Source organism: Ruditapes philippinarum, unplaced genomic scaffold, assembly GCF_026571515.1.
Source record: "Ruditapes philippinarum isolate M1 unplaced genomic scaffold, ASM2657151v2 ctg589_1_1_1_1, whole genome shotgun sequence".
NCBI classification, from domain to species: Eukaryota; Metazoa; Mollusca; class Bivalvia; order Venerida; family Veneridae; genus Ruditapes; species Ruditapes philippinarum.
In genome coordinates, this window is record NW_026866516.1 from 235,592 (window position 1) to 260,232 (window position 24,641).

Here is a 24,641-nt window from a genome sequence, read left to right on the forward strand (position 1 = left end):
GCCAGACACGATTTTGCTGCAAGGTCATGCTGTGACCTTGACCTTCAAGGTAGCGACCCAAATGTTGCGCGCGACACATCGTCTCAATATGGTGATTATTTCTGTGAAGAAGTTTTAAAATCCGACTTCAAATAATGAAGTTATGGGCCGGACACAATTTTGCTGCAAGGTCATGCTGTGACCTTGACTTTCAAGGAAGCAACCCAGATGTTGCGCGCGACACATCGTGTCGATATGGTGATCATTTCTGTGAAATATTTTTAAAATCTGACTTCAAATAACAAAGTTATGGACCGGACATGATTTTGCTGCAAGGTCATGCTGTGACCTTGACCTTCAAAGTAGCGACCCAAATGTTGCGCGTGACACGTCGTCTCAATATGGTGATCATTTCTGTGAAAAAAGTTTTAAAATCTGACTTCAAATAACAAAGTAATGGGCCGGACACGATTTTGCTGCAAGGTCATGCTGTGACCTTGACCTTCAAGGTAGCAACCCAAATGTTATTAGCGACACATCATCTCAATATGGTGATCATTTCTGTGAAATATTTTTAAAATCCGGCTTCAAATAATGAAGTTATGGACCGGACACGATTTTGCTGCAAGGTCATGCTGTGACCTTGACCTTCAAGGTAGTGACCCAAATGTTGCACGCGACACGTCGTCTCAATATGGTGATCATTTCTGTGAAATAGTTTTAAAATCCGACTTCAAATAACAAAGTTATGGGCCGGACAAGATGGACATACGTACGTACGTACGTGCGTACGTACGTACGTACGGACGGACAACCCGACGACTATATGCTCCCCCGAAATTTTTTGGGGAGCATAATAAAAGGATACTTCTGTAACAGCTTCAGTCAAATTAGAAAGAGAAAAAGTTATTATCTATACAATGGGGTATAAACAATTTGATTTGGGATCAAACTGTTTTATACATTTATGGTAAATTTCAAACATTATGTAAACCAGAGATTTTTAAATTAAAGTTTAATCTGTTTGTGTGTAAACATTTGACTGAAATCTTATCTAACCTAGTTTATTAAGTTAAAAATTGATATCTCATTATCTGTAACATATAATCATGAGTCACATTCAGATTTGACCTAAAATATGTTTTATCTTAAGTTTGTTATTCATGTAATAAAATATCCATATGTTAAAGAATTCAAAATAGAAACACATAAAAATCAAAAAATTGTTATATTCACAGTGTTTATAAATCAATTCTTTTTCCTATTTTTTTATATATATATATATAAGGATATTATATTACATAAATAGCAACATAAAACATATTTTAGGTCAAATCTGAATGCGTCCATGGGCACCTTTGGTCATCACTTTACAGATTTGTCCATCTTTAAACCCTAACCTTCCTTAGATAACATTAACAAATTCTACCCAACATCCTCAGTTACCCACAGTATATATTCCTTACATACTTAGTAACTCAGTGTAGATTATGTAATATGTACAGAATATTAACTGTGGGTAACTGACGGTGCCCGTCGACCAGTGTGGACCAACATTATCCTGCACATCTATGCCATCTGATCATGGTCTGAACTAATTTCTATTCATTCAGTATAATTTTTTCGATAATTTCCCAAAAAATGATGAACCTTTTTTTTTTGCAGTTTTTTTTTTGGCTTTTTTGCTTTTTATATTAACCGCTTTATACTTTTTTTTCTTCACAATTGTACTCTCTGATTTACCTGATCGTTTCCTCTTTTTCCTGCCCATTGTTTTTTGTCTTCTAATGATCCATTGCAATTATGAAATGTTAATGTCCATGCTTCTCTCTAACACACTTATTAACTGCTGTATTACTTTGTCACTGTATGTACATTTAAATTATCTTCCTTTCTTTATTATTAACTCCTTTTCAAAAGTTTTAAACAATAAGCCATCATTTCCTATTTCAATAAATTTCTATGCATTAAAACATTCTAACTTTACGATTTTTTTCCCCTAATTCATGTGGTTATTTTTGGAAGTATGCATATAATAAACGACCAAATTTAACACAAATGAAATAGGTCAAACGTTGCAGTATTTCTTTACCCCTCTGATTTATTTACGATCCGAGCCATGATAAAGATTATAACCAAATATCTAAATATCCTTGAAACAATCGACGATCGGCTTATTAAGAAAACCGTGTCAATATGTACCGAAAAAAAAAATAGTACTGATCATTGGGCAATATAATCTATTGGTACTTGAATTTAATCTTCTTTAACAACAAGTAAACTTAAATACTTGTAAGAAAATTAAAAATTCAATATAGTGAATTTGAATAGGTAGAGGTCATTTGATCTGAAATTTTCATATCAAATTTACATACAGGTCAATCAGTTAGTGCCTCTTTTTAAGATTTTAACTTATCGGATTTTTTTTTTTTTAAATATAATATGACTAACAGTCTTTATAATACTTATTTACAACAGGTAAATAAAACTTTAAATTTTACTTGTATTCAGTATTCTTTTATTGTCAACCTGTCTTAAATTTCTTTAGTGTAATTATACATGTCTTTGTCGAGCTAAATATAATCTGTTGAATACAAAAACTACAATCCGCTACGTTTCAATAGTGACTATTGAATTTCATTGGACTAACAGAATAGATATGAAAACATGATTTACAGTTTTTAAGGAGATTATAGTTTTACTAATATAAATAAGATATAAAAGTAGTGTTAATAATTATGTTGATTAACACAAAAGAAACAAATTAATATCTGTAGTTTTAAAGCTACATGCTTCCAGTCTAAGCCAAAAATTATTTTCAATAAGAAAATCAAATTTGAGAAAAATGAACTAAAATTTTAGGAAAAGTAAAGAGATTTAAGATCCAAGTAATAATTAATGACTGATTTTTCAGTATCTATATTGTTATTTTACATGTATTATATTACTGCGTTACTAACACAGTACAGGCTTTTTTTGCATATTTTAAACACTTTTTGGTAATTTACATGGGTTGCAAGTGCCATTGATAATGTATAATTTGCTTCCATTAAGCCTCGGTCTCACTTACTCCCGGCAGAGCCCAGGACCATCCCGGTAATGTATAATTTGCTTCCATTAAGCCTCGGTCTCACTTACTCCCGGCAGAGCCCAGGACCATCCCGGTAAGTTACCGGGATGATCCGGGACGATCCGGGATGAAATTATTGTTGCGGTCACACTTACCCCGGCAGCACTACGGTAGTTCCCTACTAACCACCCAGGATGCGCTCCGGATCATCCAGGCAGAGCCCAGGTGAAGCTACGGTTCATGCCGGTGCTTCCCCGGTCGTTCCCGGATGAGGCCGGAAGAGCCCCGGTTGACCCAGGCAGAGCCCCAGTCGATCCAGGCAGAGTCCCGGCAGAGCCCAGGACGATCCAGGCAGAGCCCCGGTAGAACCCCGGTGATTTGAAAACGCCCGAAAATAATAACATTGATAATAATTTTTATTTAATATAATATCAGATTCTATTGTTCCAGAATAGTAATTCATGATGATTTTCTGAAAAATCCTTATGCCATACTGGATAGAAGGGAAATGGGAAGGCTTTTAATACAAACAAGTGCAATCATCGCAAATTGTCGTTATTCTTTTGAAATGATCCGGGCTTTGCCGGGACTTTACCGGGATCAACCGTAGCTCTACCTTTATCATCCGGGGCTCTGCCTGTAGTTACCGGGGCTCTGCCGGCATATACCGGGGCTCTACCGTAGCTCTACCGTGGCTCTACCGGCTATATCATACCCCGGATCATCCCCGGTTTGTGCCGGCAGAGCTACGGTGCTTTCCCGGTATAACCCCGGTCGTTCCCGGCAGAGCTAAGGATGAAGCCGGCAAAGCTATACCTTCCCGGATCATCCCGGACCACCCCGGTGATATTAAATATTTTATTCCATCTGGAGTCGAATGCCGGATGTTCCCGGATCATCCAGGATCATCCAGGACGTTGCCGGCAGAGTTACGGATGTACCCCGGTTGTTCCCGGGCGTACCCCGGTCGTTCCCGGATCACCCCGGACATCTACCGGGGCTCTGCCGGGGCTCTGCCGAGATGTAAGTGAGACTGTAGCTTTAGGTAAATACTTCACAATATTATACTTTTAAATACATTTTCAGAAATTTTCAATTTGTTCAAAAAGGGGAAACAACTCAGTAAAAATAAATGCAAGGGTTGTGGATCTTGACCAGTGACTTGTAATATGACACTGAAGAAAATAATGTAAGTTGATGTGGGTGAATTTTTTTAGTTGTTTAGGGGACAAAACCTATAGACATGTATAAATGCTTTAAACCAGGTGCATTTAAAATATAATTTCATTGAAATTGTGCAATAAAAAATGTAACCATAAGCCCAATCTTATAACTTTAAACCCAGTTTGAACTTTTCATTGTTGTTTTAACTCAAAATTTAATCAACCTTATAACATTATCTTCTATTTGGCATTATCTTAGCCTTTAAATATTCTGAAAGATTCTTTTATTGTATGTGTATGACTTATCAATCTTATCTTAATTCAATTTAAAATTTCAATTAAATTTTCATTGATAAGCACAAGTCATCATTCTTCTATAAACCCTCATTCTGCCCTAATTTTCATTAACAATTAACCCTTAACCTACAAAATTTGCATAATTGCTTTGCCCTGCTTTAAATGTAGAACAGTCTATAAAATTTTTAAAGAATTTCATTATGGAAATACAAAATGTAAGCTAGTAACAAACAGTACTGAGCCTTGGCTGATTCCAAAGAAGTGCAGGCTGGCCGGGCTATATAATCGTGGGTAAGGCTTATCACTTTCAGATTCCACAGGTGAAAGGTGAATCATGTTGACATCTAACCCATTGGCATTTTTAGTTCAATTCCTGTGTAATATTTGCATTGCAAACAGAAAATAAAGAAGTTGATTCCATCTTAAGCCTTTTACATTTCAAATATCATAACCAATCAACCTAACCATTTGTAGGGAAAATTTCAACACATTTACTGACTGAATATGGGACATTGCAGACCAGTATGGCAGTCAAATAGCAAACAGTGCAGACCATCATTATATAACAGTAAGTCTACAATGGTGGCATGGGTAGATTTTGTTGTTGCCAGCAGGCTAAATGTAAAAGTGACTTCTTTTTTTATTAGAATTATACTTATGGCCACTCTAATGGTCTCCTACAGCTAAGAAAACCAAGCCAATCTTGAAAATAATCATAAAAGTTCTAGTTTTTTTTGTTTTGTTTTGGGTTTTACGTCACATTGACACAGTATAGGTCATATCGCAACGTTCCAGCTTTACTGGTGGAGGGAGACCTCAGGTGCCCTTCCGTGCATTATTTCAGGCACGAATGGGCACCTGAGTAGCTGGTCTAAGTTTCCTCACATGAAAGAATCCAAAGTCCCTGTCGGGATTTGAACCCACAGCGGTGAGGGGCAAGTGATTTGAAATAAACGACCTTAATCACTCGGCCACGGACGCCCCAAAAGTTCTAGTAAAAGCCAACAAAATAACAAACCAAGAAATTGGGATTTACCCTTAGCCGTGACCTGTGCAGACAAAGATAAGCTAACATGTACATGTAGTGTAATTATCAATGTACATATTTTTTTACTGTGACAGGAAAAAATATTGTTAAAAAGCAGCATAATTACAGAGTTTTGGAAGCCAGAAATAGTTCAGCACTTCTCCCTATTCCATCAGTACATATTTTGAATATCTCCTCAAAGGATGATTGAATGGTTTTGTCCAGATTGAACGATGGACAAGTCTATGTAAGATATTTTGTGGGTTTAGAATTAATAAAGCTACAGCTTTTCTCATCCTACATTTTCAGATTGAAAAACTTTTTAAAAATGTCTGCTTGATTTTAATTAAGAAATGATAAATATAGGCTTTCACCTTCTAATAGCTTAGTGTTCTCCTGCCCCCTTCCCCAAGAGCTTTGATAAACCATTAAATTTTGTAACATAATTTTATAAATTTTATTAGCATGATGTACAATTCTACTATTTTGACAACAAATAAATTTGTGAACTTTGAAATAAACTTCCTCTAAATCAGTAGTTCACAGTTAGGGCAAAACTTAAATAAAATCTCCTAACCATGAATTTTACAAAGGGGTATAATTCAGTCAAAATCTAAAGGCTAGAGTTAAGGAACTTACCAAGTAATATACACAATACATATTACTTCAAAGAAATTTGACTGCAAGCAAACTTTCAGCAATTAGATATCCACAAGGTATGTAACTTGACACATAGCTTAGTATACACTTTTTGAAAATTGTTTTGTATCTTCTATAAAAGTCATATTTTGCTTTGTTACTTTCAAATCAAACATGTTATAAATACTGAGTCCCCTACCTTTCACTTCTATAGCAAACTCAAAGGGATGATATAAAAAAGCACTTAATAACTAACAGTTTAAACATACAATAAATCTTATCCTTACACCTCATTCCAAAGTTTATGTCAAGTGCACGTCAAAACATACTGTATGAAAAAAGATAATATTTTACTTAATGTTCCAAAAATGGCATAATAACATTCCCAACCTACCCTGCTGGAAGTGAAAGTGATCTGCCTTTACCACCAGTATAGTTAGGGCCAGGCCAACATTCAAATCTATGCAGTCTGACCATACTTTATGCCTTTTTAAAACACTTTGTGCCATTTGACCATACTGTATGCCTCCTTACAAGACTTTATGGCACTTATCAAACTTTACTCCTTTTTAAAACACTTTGTGCCATTTTACCAAACTGTATGCCTTCTTACAAGACTTTATGCAACTTATCAGACTTTATGCTTTTTTAAAACACTTTGTGCCATTTTACCAAACTGTTTGCCTCATTACAAGACTTTATGCCACTTATCAGACTTTACTCCTTTTTAAAACACTTTGTGTCATTTAACCAAACTGTATGCCTTCTTACAAATCTTTATGCCACTTACCAGACTTTATGCCTTTTTAAAACACTTTGTGCCATTTTACCAAACAGTATGCCTCCTTACAAGACTTTATGGCACTTATCACACTTTACGCCTTTTTAAAACACTTTGTGCCATTTTAACAAACTGTTTGCCTCATTACAAGACTTTATGCCATTTACCACACTTTACGCCTTTTTAAAACACTTTGTGCCAATTAACCAAACTGTATGCCTCCTTACAAGACTTTATGGCACTTATCACACTTTACGCCTTTTTAAAACACTTTGTGCCATTTTACCAAACTGTTTGCCTCATTACAAGACTTTATGCCATTTACCACACTTTACGCCTTTTTAAAACACTTTGCGCCATTTTAACAAACTGTTTGCCTCATTACAAGACTTTATGCCAGTTACCACACTTTACGCCTTTTTAAAACACTTTGTGCCAATTAACCAAACTGTATGCCTCCTTACAAGACTTTATGGCACTTATCACACTTTACGCCTTTTTAAAACACTTTGTGCCATTTTACCAAACTGTTTGCCTCATTACAAGACTTTATGCCATTTACCACACTTTACGCCTTTTTAAAACACTTTGTGCCATTTTACCAAACAGTATGCCTCCTTACAAGACTTTATGGCACTTATCACACTTTACGCCTTTTTAAAACACTTTGTGCCATTTTAACAAACTGTTTGCCTCATTACAAGACTTTATGCCAGTTACCACACTTTACGCCTTTTTAAAACACTTTGTGCCATTTAACCAAACTGTTTGCCTCATTACAAGACTTTATGCCACTTATCACACTTTACGCCTTTTTAAAACACTTTGTGCCATTTAACCAAACTGTTTGCCTCATTACAAGACTTTATGCCACTTATCACACTTTATGCCTTTTTAAAACACTTTGTGCCAATTAACCAAACTGTATGCCTCCTTACAAGACTTTATGCCACTTATCACACTTTACGCCTTTTTAAAACACTTTGTGCCATTTAACCAAACTGTATGCCTCCTTACAAGACTTTATGCCACTTATCACACTTTACGCCTTTTTAAAACACTTTGTGCCATTTTACCAAACTGTTTGCCTCATTACAAGACTTTAAGCTACTTACCACACTTTATGCCTTTTTAAAACACTTTGTGCCATTTTACCAAAACTGTTTGCCTCTTTACAAGACTTTATGCCACTTACCATACTTTATGCCTTTTTAAAACACTTTGTGCCACTTTACCAAACTGTATGCCTTGTAACATTATTTGTGCCATTTTACCAAAATGAATGTCATCTTACAAGACTTAATCCACTTTACCAGACCTTATGTCTATTTTAAAAAAAACTTTGTGCCATTTTACCAGAATGTATGCCTTTAAAATACTTAGTTCCATGTTACTAAACTGTATGCCTTCTTAAAATACTTTATGCCCTAAATTTTCCAGACTGTATGCCTACTTGTAAGACTTTATGCCATATAATACCAGACATGTCTTCTTATGCCATTTTACCAATCTGATTAAAAACCAATACTGAGTAGGTAATTTTCATGATTTTGAGAACAAACAAACCTGGATCATAACTTTTTTAGTTCTGGGTCTATTGTCTTCATACTTGGCCACAACAACCCTTGGGACAAGACCTTTCAGTAGACCTCACTAACCTTGACCTTTATTGATAAATGACCTTGACCTTCAAGTCCAAATTTTGCTTGTTGTTGCTATTATTGGCTGTAACTTTGTTGTTTTGAATGGATTGTCTTCAAACATGAACATAATAATCTTCAAGGATAGCCCTTTAAAATAACCAGACAGACCTTGACCTTCACTCATAAATGACCTTGACTTTGAAGGTCAAATTATTGAAATTTTCATATTTTTGGCTGTAACTGGCTGTAGCTTTGCTATTATTGAATGGATTGACTTCATATTATGACAGAACATTCTTAAGGACAAGACCTTCATGTTTATCAAACTCAAATTGACTTGGGCTTTTTAATGACCTTGACCTCAGAACATTCTTAAGGACAAGACCTTCATGTTTATCAAACTCAAATTGACTTGGGCTTTTTAATGACCTTGACCTTGAAGGTTAAATTACTGAATTTTCACTGATTTCTTTTAATACAAATGCGGATATATATGGAAAGGATTCATACTTTGACAAAACTAATTTGACAAGACAGACCAATTAAATTTCTAAAAGGAAACATTAAGATTTGTTTAAACATTTCTTTGTTTGCTTTTAGAAAAAGTAAAACGTTGAGCGTTGCCCCCGCCTGGCGGTGGCTCTTGTTCTCATCCTGTGACGATACATTATTTGTTTTACATTTTATTCAATTCACACAGGCATAAATGTGGACGATCATTGACATTTGAATATCTTATGCTCATACAGTAATCTAAATACCAGGGAATATAAGATCAAGTTTTGCCGAGATAAATACAAAGAACTTTATGAATGATTGTTTCCTATTAATTTCCAAGAAGCAAGAACATAATAAATAAATGTTATATTTTACCTGCTGTGAGGATGACTTGTGTTCTATAAAAGATGTTTAATAAACAGTTCAAAGATGTTATTTTTTAGAGGATGAAAGAAATGCGTATATAGTGAAATATTTGTTATACAATTATGAAGGTAAGTTCTTTTGAGTTACATTGAAATGTATAATCTTCAAAATATATGAAATTACCTTCAGACCTGAGTGAAAAGATGAGTGTTTAGAAAAGGGTCAGTTTTTTAATATTTGTAGATATTGTTCAATATATACAAATAAAAAAAAATCATACTAATTTGGAGAAGATTTGATTGAACATCCAGAAATTCAGGTTGTAAAAAATGATAGGTGGACAAGTTCATTTGTGAAATTTGGTAAGCTAAGGGTTCAATATTCAATACACTAAGAGTTTTCTTAAGAAAAACATTTGATAGAAAATCAATTTTTATTGTTATAATACCCTAAATCAGTTTATATACAAATAATGTATCATGTTACATCATTTTACTATTGTGGTAAACTTTATTGATCTTATTTTTGGTCTTGATTCATGAATTTGAACACTATCAGCTTATGAAATAAAGATTTCCATAGAATAAGTGAAACAATCTTATTCTTTATAAATATATATAGCATTTGAGCATTGACATCAAACATAATTCGATTTTCAATTCAAACAAGTTCTTATTCATTTGTATGAATAAATTCCAGTGCTTAATGTTTGTTAAGAACAATACAAGTTTTTAATGATTTACATTAAATACAATTCTGTTTTTTGTTTGTTTGTTTTTTTGTTGATTTGTAGTAATCCTCAAAAAGTTAAAGCTATTGGTAATTTACTTTTGTCTTTATGTCTTTGGTATAACATGCACAGAGAAAAAACTTCCCTGAACACTTTTGAGTATTTTGTTTCTTATCATAAATAATTCATTGAAACAGAGCCATGATTTTCTGTATACATGTAGGTATATTACTAATACATGTATATTATACAGATAAATATAAATGCAACAATGTATATATACTTGTAAGTATTGAAAAGTATGGACAGAACAGAAACAATCTTGAGCCCGGTTGAGGGCAATCACTGCCATATCAATAAACTATACACCCAAGTGAAAATTGAATATGTCAGAATTTATAATGTACATGTATTACAATACACTGATAATACATGTATAGAGACAATGTCATTGATAGAAATTAAGTTAATAAAAAAAAGAAAATTTAATTTCAACAAATCTTGTCCTGTTCTATGTTTGTTCATTTTTGTAAAAGAAAAATTAAAAAAGTGCTAATAGGCTATTGAATTTTTAAGTGTCATTAAAATATTGCCAATAGGAGTAATTTTCAACAAATTCAATAAATTGCTAGCACTTGATTCAAATTTCACTTCAAATTGGTAATAAAATTCTCAATAAAGTATTTGCCCCAATACATCAATAGCGATGTTGTAAAAACCAATTACCACACCCTTACCACCCCATGCCAGCAACTAAACTTGTCTTTTAACCAGCATCTTATAAAATAAACAAACATGTACATTCTTACACTGGTTGTTAACAATAAGCTTCCTAGGCAACCAATGTAAGCAGAGGTAGCTGTCATTCCACCTTGTCAATCAATAATTACATCTATTTATAGTAACACTGAAACTAACGCTGAAATTTGATTCATTTAAAATGACAGAAATAAGAAAATTTGAAGAAAAAAATTTTTCACCAACCTTCTTGTTCATTCTTACTCATCGTCTAACATTGATATCTGTTTTTTTTATTTATTCCCAGAGGTAGCCTAGTAATTTAAGACTTCACAAGTCAAATAAATCTAGCCCTATTTATTGAATAGACCTACACACCGCTTCAATAGTATCAACAGAAATATCATGATATTGAACAGGGCATTCAGGAGTTACCTTTCTTGTTTAGACAGGTAGCGATATAGATAAGCCATTTCCAAATATGGTATTTACCCAAATAAAGACACCTTGATATTGAAACATATTTAAACCAAATAACAAGCACAATAGACTAAAACCAATAATAAATAAAAAAAAGAATTATTTTTTCATAGTTTTTAATTCATATAAATAAATATTCCTAAGCTTTAAATCAATACGTTAAAGGAAAATATTTGCATAATAAACAGCAAAGAATACACAAAACCAAACAGTAGAGTCTTTGTATTTAAAACTGTTAGTTACATAACAATTTCATCTTGTTTACATTTCAAACTAGATGAAAAGGAAAATATTGGATTTGTTAAAAATATGTGTGTACTTAAACAATAACAAAAACTAAATGTAATAAACATGTTAACAAAATCTAAAGTAAATAATAAACTTAACATTCTATATCACATTAAAAAATAAGTCTTTATCTTTATATATTCATCTGCATATATACATTGTATTCATCTGCATATATATCTAATCACATTATCACAATTTTCATAAATCAAATTAATTAATTTAAAAAAAATCATACCAAACTAACAATATATTTCTAACAATAATTTATTGTTTTATAAAGACTCTTGATATGTTATATGACCATATTAAAATGGTTATGTCAAAATTTAAATAGTTATACATGTATGTCCATGATGTAAATTATAATATGGCCATATTTAAATACTGGTAGTTATATGACTATATTTAAATGGTTATATGTCCACACTTAAAATGTTATATGACCACATTTAAATGGTTATATGGTCATATATTTAAATGGTTATATTACCATATATTTAAATTGTTATATGTCCACATTTAATTGCTTATTTTCTATATAACTCTCCGTAAGAGCTCTGGTTATATGTTCTAACAATTACTTATTCCTGAAACAACTGGAACCAAAAGTAATTAGCCTTTGGCCAGGCCAGCCTTCACATCCCTGCAGTCTGACCGAGGTTTAACTACCGGTTGCTTACTTTTTATATTTGTACACTGAAATCCCTTAATCTTTGAATGAACTGTTTCATATTCAAAGCAGGACAAGTCAATTTAAATAATTCAGGAGGTGAAAGGTCATAAAATTATAACCTGTCAACAATCTTTATAACCAATGATATCAATGTAAAGACAGTAAACAAAAACAATGACATATATCTTAATGAAAGCAATTTTTTTTTTAAACTGACTGCAATAAACTTTGTATGTTAAAATATAATGCTACTGAAAAATATGAATACCCCTTTATGATATCCATAAAGAAAATATAAATATTTCACTGCAGTAAATATATAATATATGGAATTAAACATACATGTACTTTTTTTAAAACACTAAAATTGAATCAAAAGTAAAAGCTCAACAGGTCCATTACACAGGATCATTAGGGTATAAATGAGCTGAGACATGTTTTGACCTTGGTGGAAGGGTAACATTAATAAAACATATCAAAATTTAATGATTTGGCAATGGAGACCATTAATTATACTTCAAAAATGATTTTATATTTATTTCTCTTTTTTTTTCATTAAAACATAACATTCATATTCATTTGCATACATTATTTATAAATTTTATTGCTAGAGAAGAATTTATGTATGAAGGAAAAAAAGATTGTGATATAGTAATATCTACAAAAATTAGCAAATAAATTATATAAACATACCTTGAAAACTTTCTTACTTCTTTCTTCTCTGAAATTTGACCTTTTTAAACTATCATAAAGTATCCAATTAAAGTATGCTCTCACACATTTGGGGAAATACGGTAGTTGGAAGAAAAAAAAACAAGCAAATCTCTGTCAAGTCTATTTACAGTTGTGGCAGTTTTAATACTGCTTTGGAATTGCAATACATTTATAAGACTTAATCTGATAAAAGCTTTAAAAATGGTTTGAATCAACAATATAAAGATTTGACAACTTTGAAAAATGCCTACTTAAAGTTGTATTTGCTGTATATAAAATTGTTTACAACAAACACCTATAAACATGCTTTGAGTATGTGCACAAATACACAATAAAATATCACTTTCCACCTTGGTCCAAGGTTATATATATAGCTAAGAGATTTAAACAAAAGCCTCAAAAAATAACTTTTGTTCACCGACTTTTTTTATGTGTAAATTCCAAAATGAGCTAATATATCCATGGTTTAGAGGATTATGCAGTTAGGCATGGGATCAAACCTGGGCGCCTTAAAAAACCGTCTAGAAAATTTCAACTATGAGAACCACAGACAATCTGGTAGTTGAACCTAGGATTCTTTGATAACTATTACAATTAATGCTTTAATTATAAACTTGAGCTTTACTGAGCTTACTGAAACATTTATTTAAAGGGACTCCCCTGGGGGCTTTTGGACATGATGAGACAGGAAATATTTTTCTGAGATTTATGTTGTTCAAGACCAATAAATTGTGCGCAAAAATTTCAGATTATTTGCTTACTACATTATTATATTTAAGAAAAATGACCAAAAATTGAAAAGTGTACATAAAGCGGGCCAAGATTCGCCAGGCACAAAATATGATTTCAATTTATTTCTGATTATATTAATTATTTAATTATTGTTAGCATATCTTTCTGTAAGAAATTCACATTATATGTTTTAAGAATTTTGAACCTCACGGTGAGTTCCTTTAATATATTTATTTAACAAAACAGTGAAGCAAGTTCCTACAACTTATTATAGCAATTATTTCCCATATGTTGACCATTTTCTTCATTTCCATAGGAACCATATGGATGTTCAAAAGAATATTTTTATAGTGAAATCTAAAGTCTAAAGCATCAAATACTAGTATATCTAAAACTGAAAACCTGATTCTTTGACAAAATTTTAATAGTTTTTTATACAATTCAGTTTTAACTTAAAAATAAAACAATTATCACAGAATGATCTTTTAGGACCTAATAGAGAACAGAATCATAAAAATATACATTTATAGATCTTTGATCAAAAGATAGACAGATAGATTGATAATAAAATATTATCATAACAAACAATCAGGTTTTGGATCATAAATTAAATGTGTGTGCATTGAGTCATTTTAGGAAATATTTGGTTAAAGTTCTTTTCAAATCTTGCTGCTAATGAATGAAATAAGGTATTGCCATGTCATGGTACATAAAAATAAATCATTACCTAGTATGTGGCATGGGCCTCTGACATGGAAAATAACTGACATGTTAAAGGTGAAAACTACCTACATTGTAGTTGGTATTGAAAAGGTGAAAACCAACTGACATTCAAATTGTAAAACTCTTGCATTCAAAAGGTGAAAAACAACTTACATTTAAAAGTTGAAACCCTGCAGTATTCAAAAGAAGAGAAACAGCTGACATTCAAATGGTGAAACCCTCTAGCATTCAAATGGTGAAAGACAGCTGACATTCAAATGGTGAAACATTTTAGCATTCAAAAGGTGAAAAACAACTGACATTCAAAAGGTGGAAAACATTATTGACATTCTAAAGTTAAAAAATCACTAGTTGGCATTCAAAAGGTGAAAAACAACTGACATTAAAATGGTGAAAACCTTCTTCTACCATTCAAAAGGTGAAAAACAGAATATGTTGTCATGGTGAGATATCATTCTGACTAGCAATGTAGAAAGTGTAAAATGGAAGATAGCTATCTGTTGCACTGGTCAGCTGTAACCCTCCAACTCCCCCCTGCCCTTCCCCTAGCAGTGGGTATATATGAGCCAAGTTTTTATCTTTCTATTTAATGCAGTGGTTTTGATTAAATATCATAATAATTATATCCAACTTGCAATGCATGACTTGGGGACACTTTGGGGTTTTAAAATTATTGCTACTCCCCTGCAAAGATGTGGAGCTAGTACATTTATGTGTATGGTCACCATAGATTATTTAATGTACATATTTGACATTGATTGTTACTGAGCTTCAGAGTGTGTTTGAATATTGAAGATGAACAACAGCATTATTCTTAAATATGTTAAATGTCATGGATAGTTTGTGTTGACCCCTTGAATTTAGCCTATATTTTCAAAGGTTGGCATAGGTTACACTGTATTACTAAAATAAAATTCTAACAAAATATCTTTTATCACAGATTTTTCTGTACATCAGCAAAGAATAATTTTATGTGTAATTTTAATACATTTACATGTAAAATAAATAAACAATCAAGCAAAATACAATGCCTTGTGTAAAAGTGTATAAATAGCGAACATCTAAAAATAAAATAATAAACTTTTTCATATCACAGTACAGCATATTAAAAATGCTTCTTTAAAATACTGATGTTTTTGTTCTAAATTAAAAACCTTTGCCAGTTATTAATTTCCACGTTCTAAATTGCCTCTTGAACCCCTTGAAGTCTTACTTTTTGGATCATCTAAAGTTTCAGTCACTTTTAATTGAGCTTCTGCAATATCTGGAAGTTTTTTATCAGAATGAACATCAGTTGAATCATTTTCTATACGTTCTTTATCACTCGCTTTCGATTTTTGATAATTTTCAACATCATGTTCTTTACCGTTTTTTTCACTATCACTATTTTCATTTTTCAATGGCTCATTGGATTCTTTCCGAACCTGCAAATTTTTCTTCGCGGCAGAATCTTGTTTGTCTGAATATTGTCTTTTATCAGCTGACGTATGACCACTCATACTTTGAGTTGATTGCCTCTTTAACCCATAGAGAGACGGTAGGGTCGGCACTTTTTCCGAACTCTGACCGGCCAGTTTCGGTTTCTCAGGGCTGTTGTTTTCTTGGATGCGTGTTGCGCTCCTCGTCAATTGAGGTTTCTCTGGTGAAGTTTGCCGGTCACTACCGCAGTATAAAACTGTGAAATCCTTTAAACTTTTCAGTGGAAACAGCGGCTTGTTCCTCTTGCTTTTCTCGAAACATTCTATGGCCAGGTCTTAAAATATAAACAGATGGCAACCATTAGATCATTTAAGTAAGTAAAAGGTAGTCTTATACAAGTAATAATTGGTCTATTTTTATAGAATAATATCAATATATTTAACCCTTAACCTGCCGGAACCAAAAGTGATTAACCTTTGCCACCGCAGAATAGTGTCAGGCCGGAGCCCGAACTTTCATGCTGTCTATTGGCCAATTAATTTTAAATTTTCACTGTGATTTCTGCAAAATCATGGACAGTTCCAATAATGGGAGCTGGACAATTCCATCTTGGTAATTTAAACAGGTTAAATGTTATGTGAAACAAGTCTTAGAAATTGCTTAATAAATGAGTAAGTCTGCTGTGAGCTATAAATTATTTTTGGGAAGAGATAAATGTATTGTCAGTCAACTTCTGCAAGATTTCTTTAATAACATGACATTATAAAAAGCCACCAATTGCCACAATCACCATTTGACAGGGCATTTTTTTACATAAAATGTGTTTTATCTAAAGTTATAACATATTTAAGTGCTAATTGAAATAGCAGCAAAATTAATTCATTAGTATGCAATGTCTTCAAAATAAATATTTAGAGGACCTGATACGACAAGATCAATTATCTGTAAAAAGATTAATCATAGTTCACTAATAATAGGGCTGGGGTTTAATCTTTTGATCCATATATAAATGTATGACATAATTTAGAAGATTTACAGATTTACCATGGCCTTATACTATAATATCAACCACAGTTTAGAACAAACTTGTTCAGGATTGTCCATTGGTCATTTCAAATACAATTTTACTTAGGTGCATTTTATCTTTGGCCAAGCATACTAATTAAAACTGTTTTAGCACATTAGATTATAAATGAAGTTGCTATGAGAAACAGTTAGTGTTGCAGAAGGGGCTAAAGTAAGAAGTACAAACTTTTCATAGGGATAGACTGGTTTTCAACATAATTAATAAACATCTTGCTCAAGAGAAATAAGACCAGTCTCACAAAAAATAGAACAATCTGTAAGCTGCTGCAAAAAGCTAATGATTATAAAAATAGTGTGTGTTGCAAAAACAAAGCCTAAATAAACAATACTGTAAAATAATTAATGTAAATAAAGAGGAAAGAATTTTTTTTTAAACATTCTTAAATGTCATCCTTAAAGTGAATTATTTATTTGTATTATAGACCAATTCACTTTAAAGTGTGTCTGTCACCATTATTCAACCAGCCCTTCAGAAAGATTCCTTAGACCAATGAGCTTTAACTGAAAATGCTAAAGAAATGTTTTTCAATTGGCAGTGCTTTGAAGCTTTAAAATGATTATAATACTTAAATTTGCACTTATGTGACACCTACTCATGCTATGGTGTCACTTTCAGGCACTGCAGTCCTAACTTACCCATCTCCTGACTGCTGTACTTTAGGCCATCAAACTATCCTAAAATTCACAGTCATTAAAAAACAGTTTCAAATGAATGACACTGAATCCTTTCCCAAAACTGCTAACGAATGGTACAATTTTGAACATTTGAGTTGAGTTTGAAAATATATCCATAAAAAGTTTATAAAAAGGACAAGATAAAGTCATCTCCGAATGACTGACTAATGAGCTGACATGACAAAGAAGTTCCTGTATAGTCCCCTCCACATTTATGATAGTGAGGGCTAAAATAAGAAGAAAGTATTTCTATACTATAGGAATGAAAATACAAAATTTATAAAGGTGGAAGGAGTAAGCAGGTGTGACTGTACTGTATACAAGAAACTGTGTTGGGTAGCATGCAGGGAAAGTTTCACTGTTAATATACAAGCAATAAATATATACAAATATACACAGGTGCACATGATATATTTTATCAAAAAGGATTATATGTGGGTACATGACATGCATTTTACATACATAATGTTTCCTCAACGACCCCTGGAATGACCCCTTGTAGCGCCTCACAATTACAAGTAAGGGCCGGGTTTGTATTGACTTCAATAACATATATCTGTATAGAAATATAAATTGTGTTTTGAAAATGTTTTAATGAAAGAAAAAAGGAAACATTCACTCTGATTTTTAATATTAACCTTGAGAAGTTAACAAAAAATAAGATATAACCTATAAAAGGTTTATATTTTAAAAAGATTGCAATAAGTTATAAAACAAATTCAATTGAACATGTAAAAATTAAAAAATTAGGCATAGCCAGTCATGATAGAAATACCAAACAAAGCCCTGTATACCATCATGGGTGCATAACAAATCTTTTAAATATATATTCAATGATTTTATCACAAAATGTAAGAGCAATAGAACAAACATACATCAAATAATCTGTCTCAAATGTCAAGACTAATTTCAAAATAACACTCTCAAACAAAAATTTATAAAAATTGTCTTAGAACAAAGATGTTCTCAATAACCAGTGTCATTAAACATAACATTTCCAAACAACTTAACATATTAACATTTAAACTAACAATTTTCTCTTAACATAACATTAGCTATAAACTTTCTCCACCTATAACATTTCAAGCAAATTCTACTTCACTTTTCACTTTTCCGAACAACTTTCTTGAAATATAACATTGCCAAACAACATCCCTTGGCCATAACTTTTCCAAACAAATTTCTTGAATTATAATATCACATTTAAACTGCTTCCTTTAAACACAACTATAATTTTACATTTTGAAAACAAAGTTTTTCTATGTAACGATAATTTTTCCAAACAATTTCTTTTAATCATAACTTTCTCAAAAAACCTTTTCCAAAAAGCATTCTTTTTTTTCCAACGAAACAAGTTTAAAACAAGATATCATACATAGACACTCTGCAATAAGATCTGGTAAAATGTCTTTCTGACAGCGGCATGTGTGCGCGAGTGATGGGTTTTCATTAACTTCAATCAGCCAAGTCTATCGTAAATTATAAAAAGTGTCATATAGTTATTCAAATGATAAAATAATGCATTAAGAAATAACAGTATATTATGTTTTGTGGGATAACATTTGAAATGGATTCTTTTGGAGAAACAAAACTGCTTCCATAAAGTCATTATAAAAGATAAACTCATTCATGAGCCTGTATTTCAGGTGCAGATCCATAGTCCAATGGTAATGGTAAAGTGCTGGACTAGCTATTCAAGGGTTGCAGGTTTAATCGCCCGCTCCTCCACAATTTACTAAGAAGGGTTATGTGAGCCGCGCCATGACAAAACCAACATAATGGGTTGCGATCAGCATGGATCCAGACCAGCCTGCGCTATCATTTTCTCTACTTGTTATAGGGTTGGTAAGCGAACAGCATGGATCCTGATCAGACTGTGCGGATGCGCAGGCTGGTCTGGATCCATGCTGGTCGCAAACCCATTATGTTGGTTTAGTCATGGCGTGGCTCATATGTTAAAAACTGAGGTTCTCCATGTATTGGCACTAACACCTACACCAGGTATGTGAGAGAACCAGGATTGCCTGCTGCACTGGTGCACTAACCAAAACAAAACAACTTTTCAGGGACTTCGCAATATGCGCAACCAAACAAGTTATTAAAATAAAACTGCTTGAAAAAAAAAGCATCATCTCTTAATAATTATCTCTTGCTAGTAATTGGATCACACCCAGTGCCTCTTGTGATCTTCAAAACCTAGTAAAACTCACTCAAATATTATGAAAGTCCCAGATCAAGTTAGTCTTATTATTAACTTAATTGTCCAGTAATAAAAAAAATGTGAAATTGAAAACACAGGTTACAATACCTTCATATTTGTATCCACCATAAAGTCCAGACCAAACAAGTCAAAGTAACCAATACGTGACTGTAACCTATGCTTGACACTGTTGAAAAGGTGGATCATTATTTTCTGCATCTGTTTCTACAAACATAGATGGTTGATAATAACATCAAAAATCAAGATGAAGGCTGTACCAAGCGATAAATCCTCAGGACTTTATTGGTCAAATCTCAGTTTTTAAGCAACTGAAGGCTAAGCATCCAATATATCATAAATGTGCATTTTAATAGAATTATTGTTACACTAAACACATGCATCAAATCATTGATGATGTAAAGGTGATATTCAAAATCCTTATTTATCAGCTTAATATATACCTTTTACAATCTCTTTTGACAAGGGAGACAACTTATGCAGGTGTTATATAAACAGTATGTAATACATTTATTTCCCTTGATGCATTTTCTTTTGCATGTTTATAAATTAATTGAAGCTTACACATAATGCACAAAAACATTAGACATGGATGGTAGTTTGTATCATTACTGTCCATGAACAGGCTCGTTTAAACTGGGTCTGAAACATTCTCTATTTTGTGCTTTTGGTGGACCTAGAAGGTTTCCATTGACACTAAGTTTTGTTAACAACAATATCAACATCAATAGTTTATATCATATTGGGAGCTGATAATGCTGTGGCTTTTAAAGCAATCAACAATATATATGTAACATGTAAAAATCTTTTTACAATATATATATAAAGAATAATGATTGTGTGTAGGTTTAATTACACTAAATTTATTGAACAAGTTGAAAGAATGCATATTATGCAAGCCTCTGGCGAGTATAATATTGTTTTATTCAACAAGTTGAATAAATTTAGCATTGAATCTACATGAATATAATATTCTATTTATCACATATTCAAAATAACAATGGTTGACCGCTAAAAAGAGCCATTTTTCAATGACTCGCTTATAGTGTAACACTTCCATTAGCGCACTTTATTGCTATGTTTGTATATAACGCAAATAACCTCATGTCAAAGTATTATTACAGTAGTATAATATCATTTTTATTACATGGCTTTATTACATTCCTGCACCATAGTTGATGTGATAAATCTATAACACTGAACAAATCCTTTCTATGATTAAAATAAAAATAATTTGTGGCAGTATATTGATTATTCAAGGTACATATGTATTTAGTTTTTGATATTTTCATACTTCAAATACAAACATATATATCTTCACATACTGTAAATGTATTATAGACCCAATCCTCCTCTATTTCTACTGGACAATCTGGGCGGACATTTTCATTAACATATTGATTAAATCTGTCCATACTCCATGCTGTACTCTCCTTCAATTCTTCATAATTAGGATTCTTCTTCTGTACAAACTACAAGTGAATTTAAAGCTGATGACGTTAATCATATATAAAATGAAAACAGAGCATTTATAATTGTATACATTTAACTCAAATGAAAGAGTCATGTTCAGAAATTAATATTTTTGACAACTCTGTCAGAAAGTTATCTGATAAGCTAGATGTCTACCAAGATCCATATTGTCAGCCTAATATTCATGACAACACAGTCTGACAATTACCTGATTTGTTAGATGTCTACCTAGATCCATATTGTCAGTCTAATAATTATGACAACACAGTCTGAAAATTACCTAGTTTGTTAGATGTCTACCAATATCCACATTGTCACCCTCATATGTATGACAACACAGTCTGACAATTACAGGGTTTGTTTAATGTCTACTAAGATCCATATTGTCAGTGTCATATTCATGACAACACAGTCTGACAATTACCTGATTAGTTTAATGTCTACCAAGATCCATATTGTCAGTGTCATATTCATGACAACACAGTCTGATAATTATTATCTGATTTGTTAAGTGTCTACCAAGATCCATATTGTCAGCATCATATTCATGACAACACAGTCTGACAACTATCTGATTTGTTAGATGTCTACCAAAGTCCATATTGTCAGCGTCATATTCATGACAACACATTCTCACAATTATCTGGTTAGTTAGATGTCTACCTAGATCCATATTGTCAGCGTCATACTCATGACAACACAGTCTGACAATTATCTGATTTGTTAAGTGTCTACCAAGATCCATATTGTCAGTGTCATATTCATGACAACACAGTCTGACAATTACCTGATTTGTTTAATGTCTACCTAGATCCATATTGTCAGTGTCATATTCATGACAACACAGTCTGACAATTACCTGATTTGTTAGATGTCTACCTAGATCCATATTGTCAGCGTCATATTCATGACAACACAGTCTGACAATTATCTGATTTGTTAGATGTCTACCAAGATCCATATTGTCAGTGTCATATTCATGACAACACAGTCTGACAACTATCTGATTTGTTAGATGTCTACCAAAGTCCATATTGTCAGCGTCATATTCATGACAACACATTCTCACAATTATCCAGTTAGTTAGATGTCTACCTAGATCCATATTGTCAACCTCATACTCATGACAACACAGTCTGATAATTACCTGATTTTTTAGATGTCTACCAAGATCCATACTGTCAGCCTCATATTTATAACAACACTGTCTGACAATTACCTGACTGATTAGATGTCTACCAAGGTCCATATTGTCAGCCTCATATTCATGACAACACAGTCTGACAATTACCTGATTTGTTAAGTGTCTACCAAGATCAATATTGTCAGCCTCATGTTCATGACAACACAGTCTGACAATTACCTGATTTGTTAAGTGTCTACCAAGATCCACATTGTAAGTGTCATATTCATGACAACACAGTCTGCCAATTACCTGATTGGTAAAGTGTCAACCAAAATCCATATTGTCAGCCTCATATTCATGACAACACATTCTCACAATTATCTGGTTAGTTAGATGTCTACCAAGATCCATATTGTCATCATCATATTCATGACAACACAGTCTGACAATTACCTGATTTGTTAGATGTCTACCAAGATCCATATTGTCAGCCTCATATTTATGACAACACAGTCTGACAATTACCTGATTTGTTAGATGTCTACCAAGATCCATATTGTCAGCCTCATATTCATGACAACACAGTCTGACAATTACCTGATTTGTTAAGTGTCTACCAAGATCCATATTGTCAGCCTCATATTCATGACAACACAGTCTGACAATTACCTGATTTGTTAGATGTCTACTAAGATCCATATTGTCAGCCTCATACTCATGACAACACAGTCTGATAATTACCCTATTTGTTAGATGTCTACCAAGATCCATATTGTCAGCCTCATATTTATAACAACACTGTCTGACAATTACCTGATTGGTTAGATGTCTACCAAGGTCCATATTGTCAGCCTCATATTCATGACAACACAATCTAACATAGCCTTGATGAAACAGGATAAGGAAAGGCACAGTGGAGGCAATCAACATGTAGGCACGGACATCAAACTTTCTACCTTCCAATAACAATGGATTTGTTATATACCTGTGAAACATCAAAGACACAAATATCATACAGTTAGCACAATATAATAGTCTGAGGTAAAAAGGTCATATGGAGATTTCTCAGCTATTTGTATGGAAGAAGACTTAAAGTGTCCCTTAGTGGATTATTTAAGACAAAAGCTAGCACCTAAGTAGAACCTCAACCTTCTGTAAGCCAGGTGGATAGCTTTCTCGTATAAAAGAATCCAATGCCTCTTTTTTTAACCTTACAGATATGTTAACCACTCGGCCACAGAAGCGCTCTCAAAAACCAGAAATGAAGAATTTTGTGATTTTAAATAAAAAATTATGTTTCATATTTTAAGCGAGCTCGAAGGGCCTGCTCGCAAAGCGAGCTTTCGGTAACCAGAGTACCTCGCTAGATAGTGATGGTTTTGAAAACTTCCGTCCAAAGTACTGAATTGACACATCACAACTTTTCGAATTACAAGATATCAATAAAAGCCGAGGTATTCTGATTGAAAACAGAAGCGTAGACTGGTGTCCTGCGCACTTATATGGGAACCATAATAAAACAGGGAACCATAATAAGCAAAAGCAGTGTATAAATACCGAATTACAATTTTAAAACGGAAAAATGTAAAATAAAAATGAACAATTATTTTATACTATTACACGGTAAAAGTAAATCGAGCTCGCTTTGAGGCTTTGCATTTTTCATATTAAAACAGTTTCATAATGTCAAACTATTTTGTTTTTATTTATTTGCATATATTTTTCGTGCCTGTTCACTTACCTTACAGTGATTTACCATTTACTTTATATAAGAATAATATGGTAAAAAGAAGTTACTTTCAAACTTAGCAAAAGGATAATATTATACAATGTTGATTACCTTTGAACTATTCTGTTCATTACTGGTAGTCCTGGCTTCTTTGATTGTTGCTTTTTCTGTTCCTGTTCATTTAAAATTTCATCTACTTCCTTTCGGCTACGTATCAAAAATATCCCTTTTCCTTGATTTAGTCCCGTTGGTTTACATATCCATATCTCGCTCTCTTTAAGGTATCAAATATATTGCTGGCTTATCATAAAACATTCATTTCTTTATAAGCTTCAATAGCAATAACATTAAAACAACAAAATTAATATCCA

General features: G+C 32.5%; 2 protein-coding genes across 7 annotated transcripts in view; both read right to left on the bottom strand.

Moving 5' to 3' along the window:
* The window catches only part of LOC132732721 (protein polyglycylase TTLL10-like), a 46,090-nt gene extending 34,753 nt beyond the window's left edge, over positions 1 to 11,337 (bottom strand). The window contains exon 1 of one of the 2 annotated variants that reach the window (XM_060719198.1): positions 11,178 to 11,337. In XM_060719198.1, the coding sequence (XP_060575181.1) occupies positions 11,178 to 11,199 (22 nt within the window). In that variant the 5' untranslated portion in view covers positions 11,200 to 11,337. Of the gene's footprint in view, positions 1 to 1,722; positions 2,185 to 11,177 lie in introns of those variants that run through there. The other variant, XM_060719197.1, reaches the window with a different exon arrangement.
* Positions 11,338 to 15,677: 4,340 nt separating this feature from the next.
* Positions 15,678 to 24,641, bottom strand: part of LOC132732723 (probable beta-tubulin polyglutamylase) — a 117,195-nt gene continuing 108,231 nt past the window's right edge. For 4 of the 5 annotated variants that reach the window (XM_060719203.1, XM_060719200.1, XM_060719202.1 and 1 more), the window contains 6 exons: positions 24,382 to 24,544; positions 23,355 to 23,526; positions 21,268 to 21,414; positions 20,033 to 20,149; positions 18,187 to 18,280; positions 15,678 to 16,297 (listed from right to left, as the gene is read on the bottom strand). In XM_060719203.1, the coding sequence (XP_060575186.1) occupies positions 15,711 to 16,297; positions 18,187 to 18,280; positions 20,033 to 20,149; positions 21,268 to 21,414; positions 23,355 to 23,526; positions 24,382 to 24,544 (1,280 nt within the window). In that variant the 3' untranslated portion in view covers positions 15,678 to 15,710. Of the gene's footprint in view, positions 16,298 to 18,186; positions 18,281 to 19,099; positions 19,194 to 20,032; positions 20,150 to 21,267; positions 21,415 to 23,354; positions 23,527 to 24,381; positions 24,545 to 24,641 lie in introns of all 5 variants that reach the window. The other variant, XM_060719201.1, reaches the window with a different exon arrangement.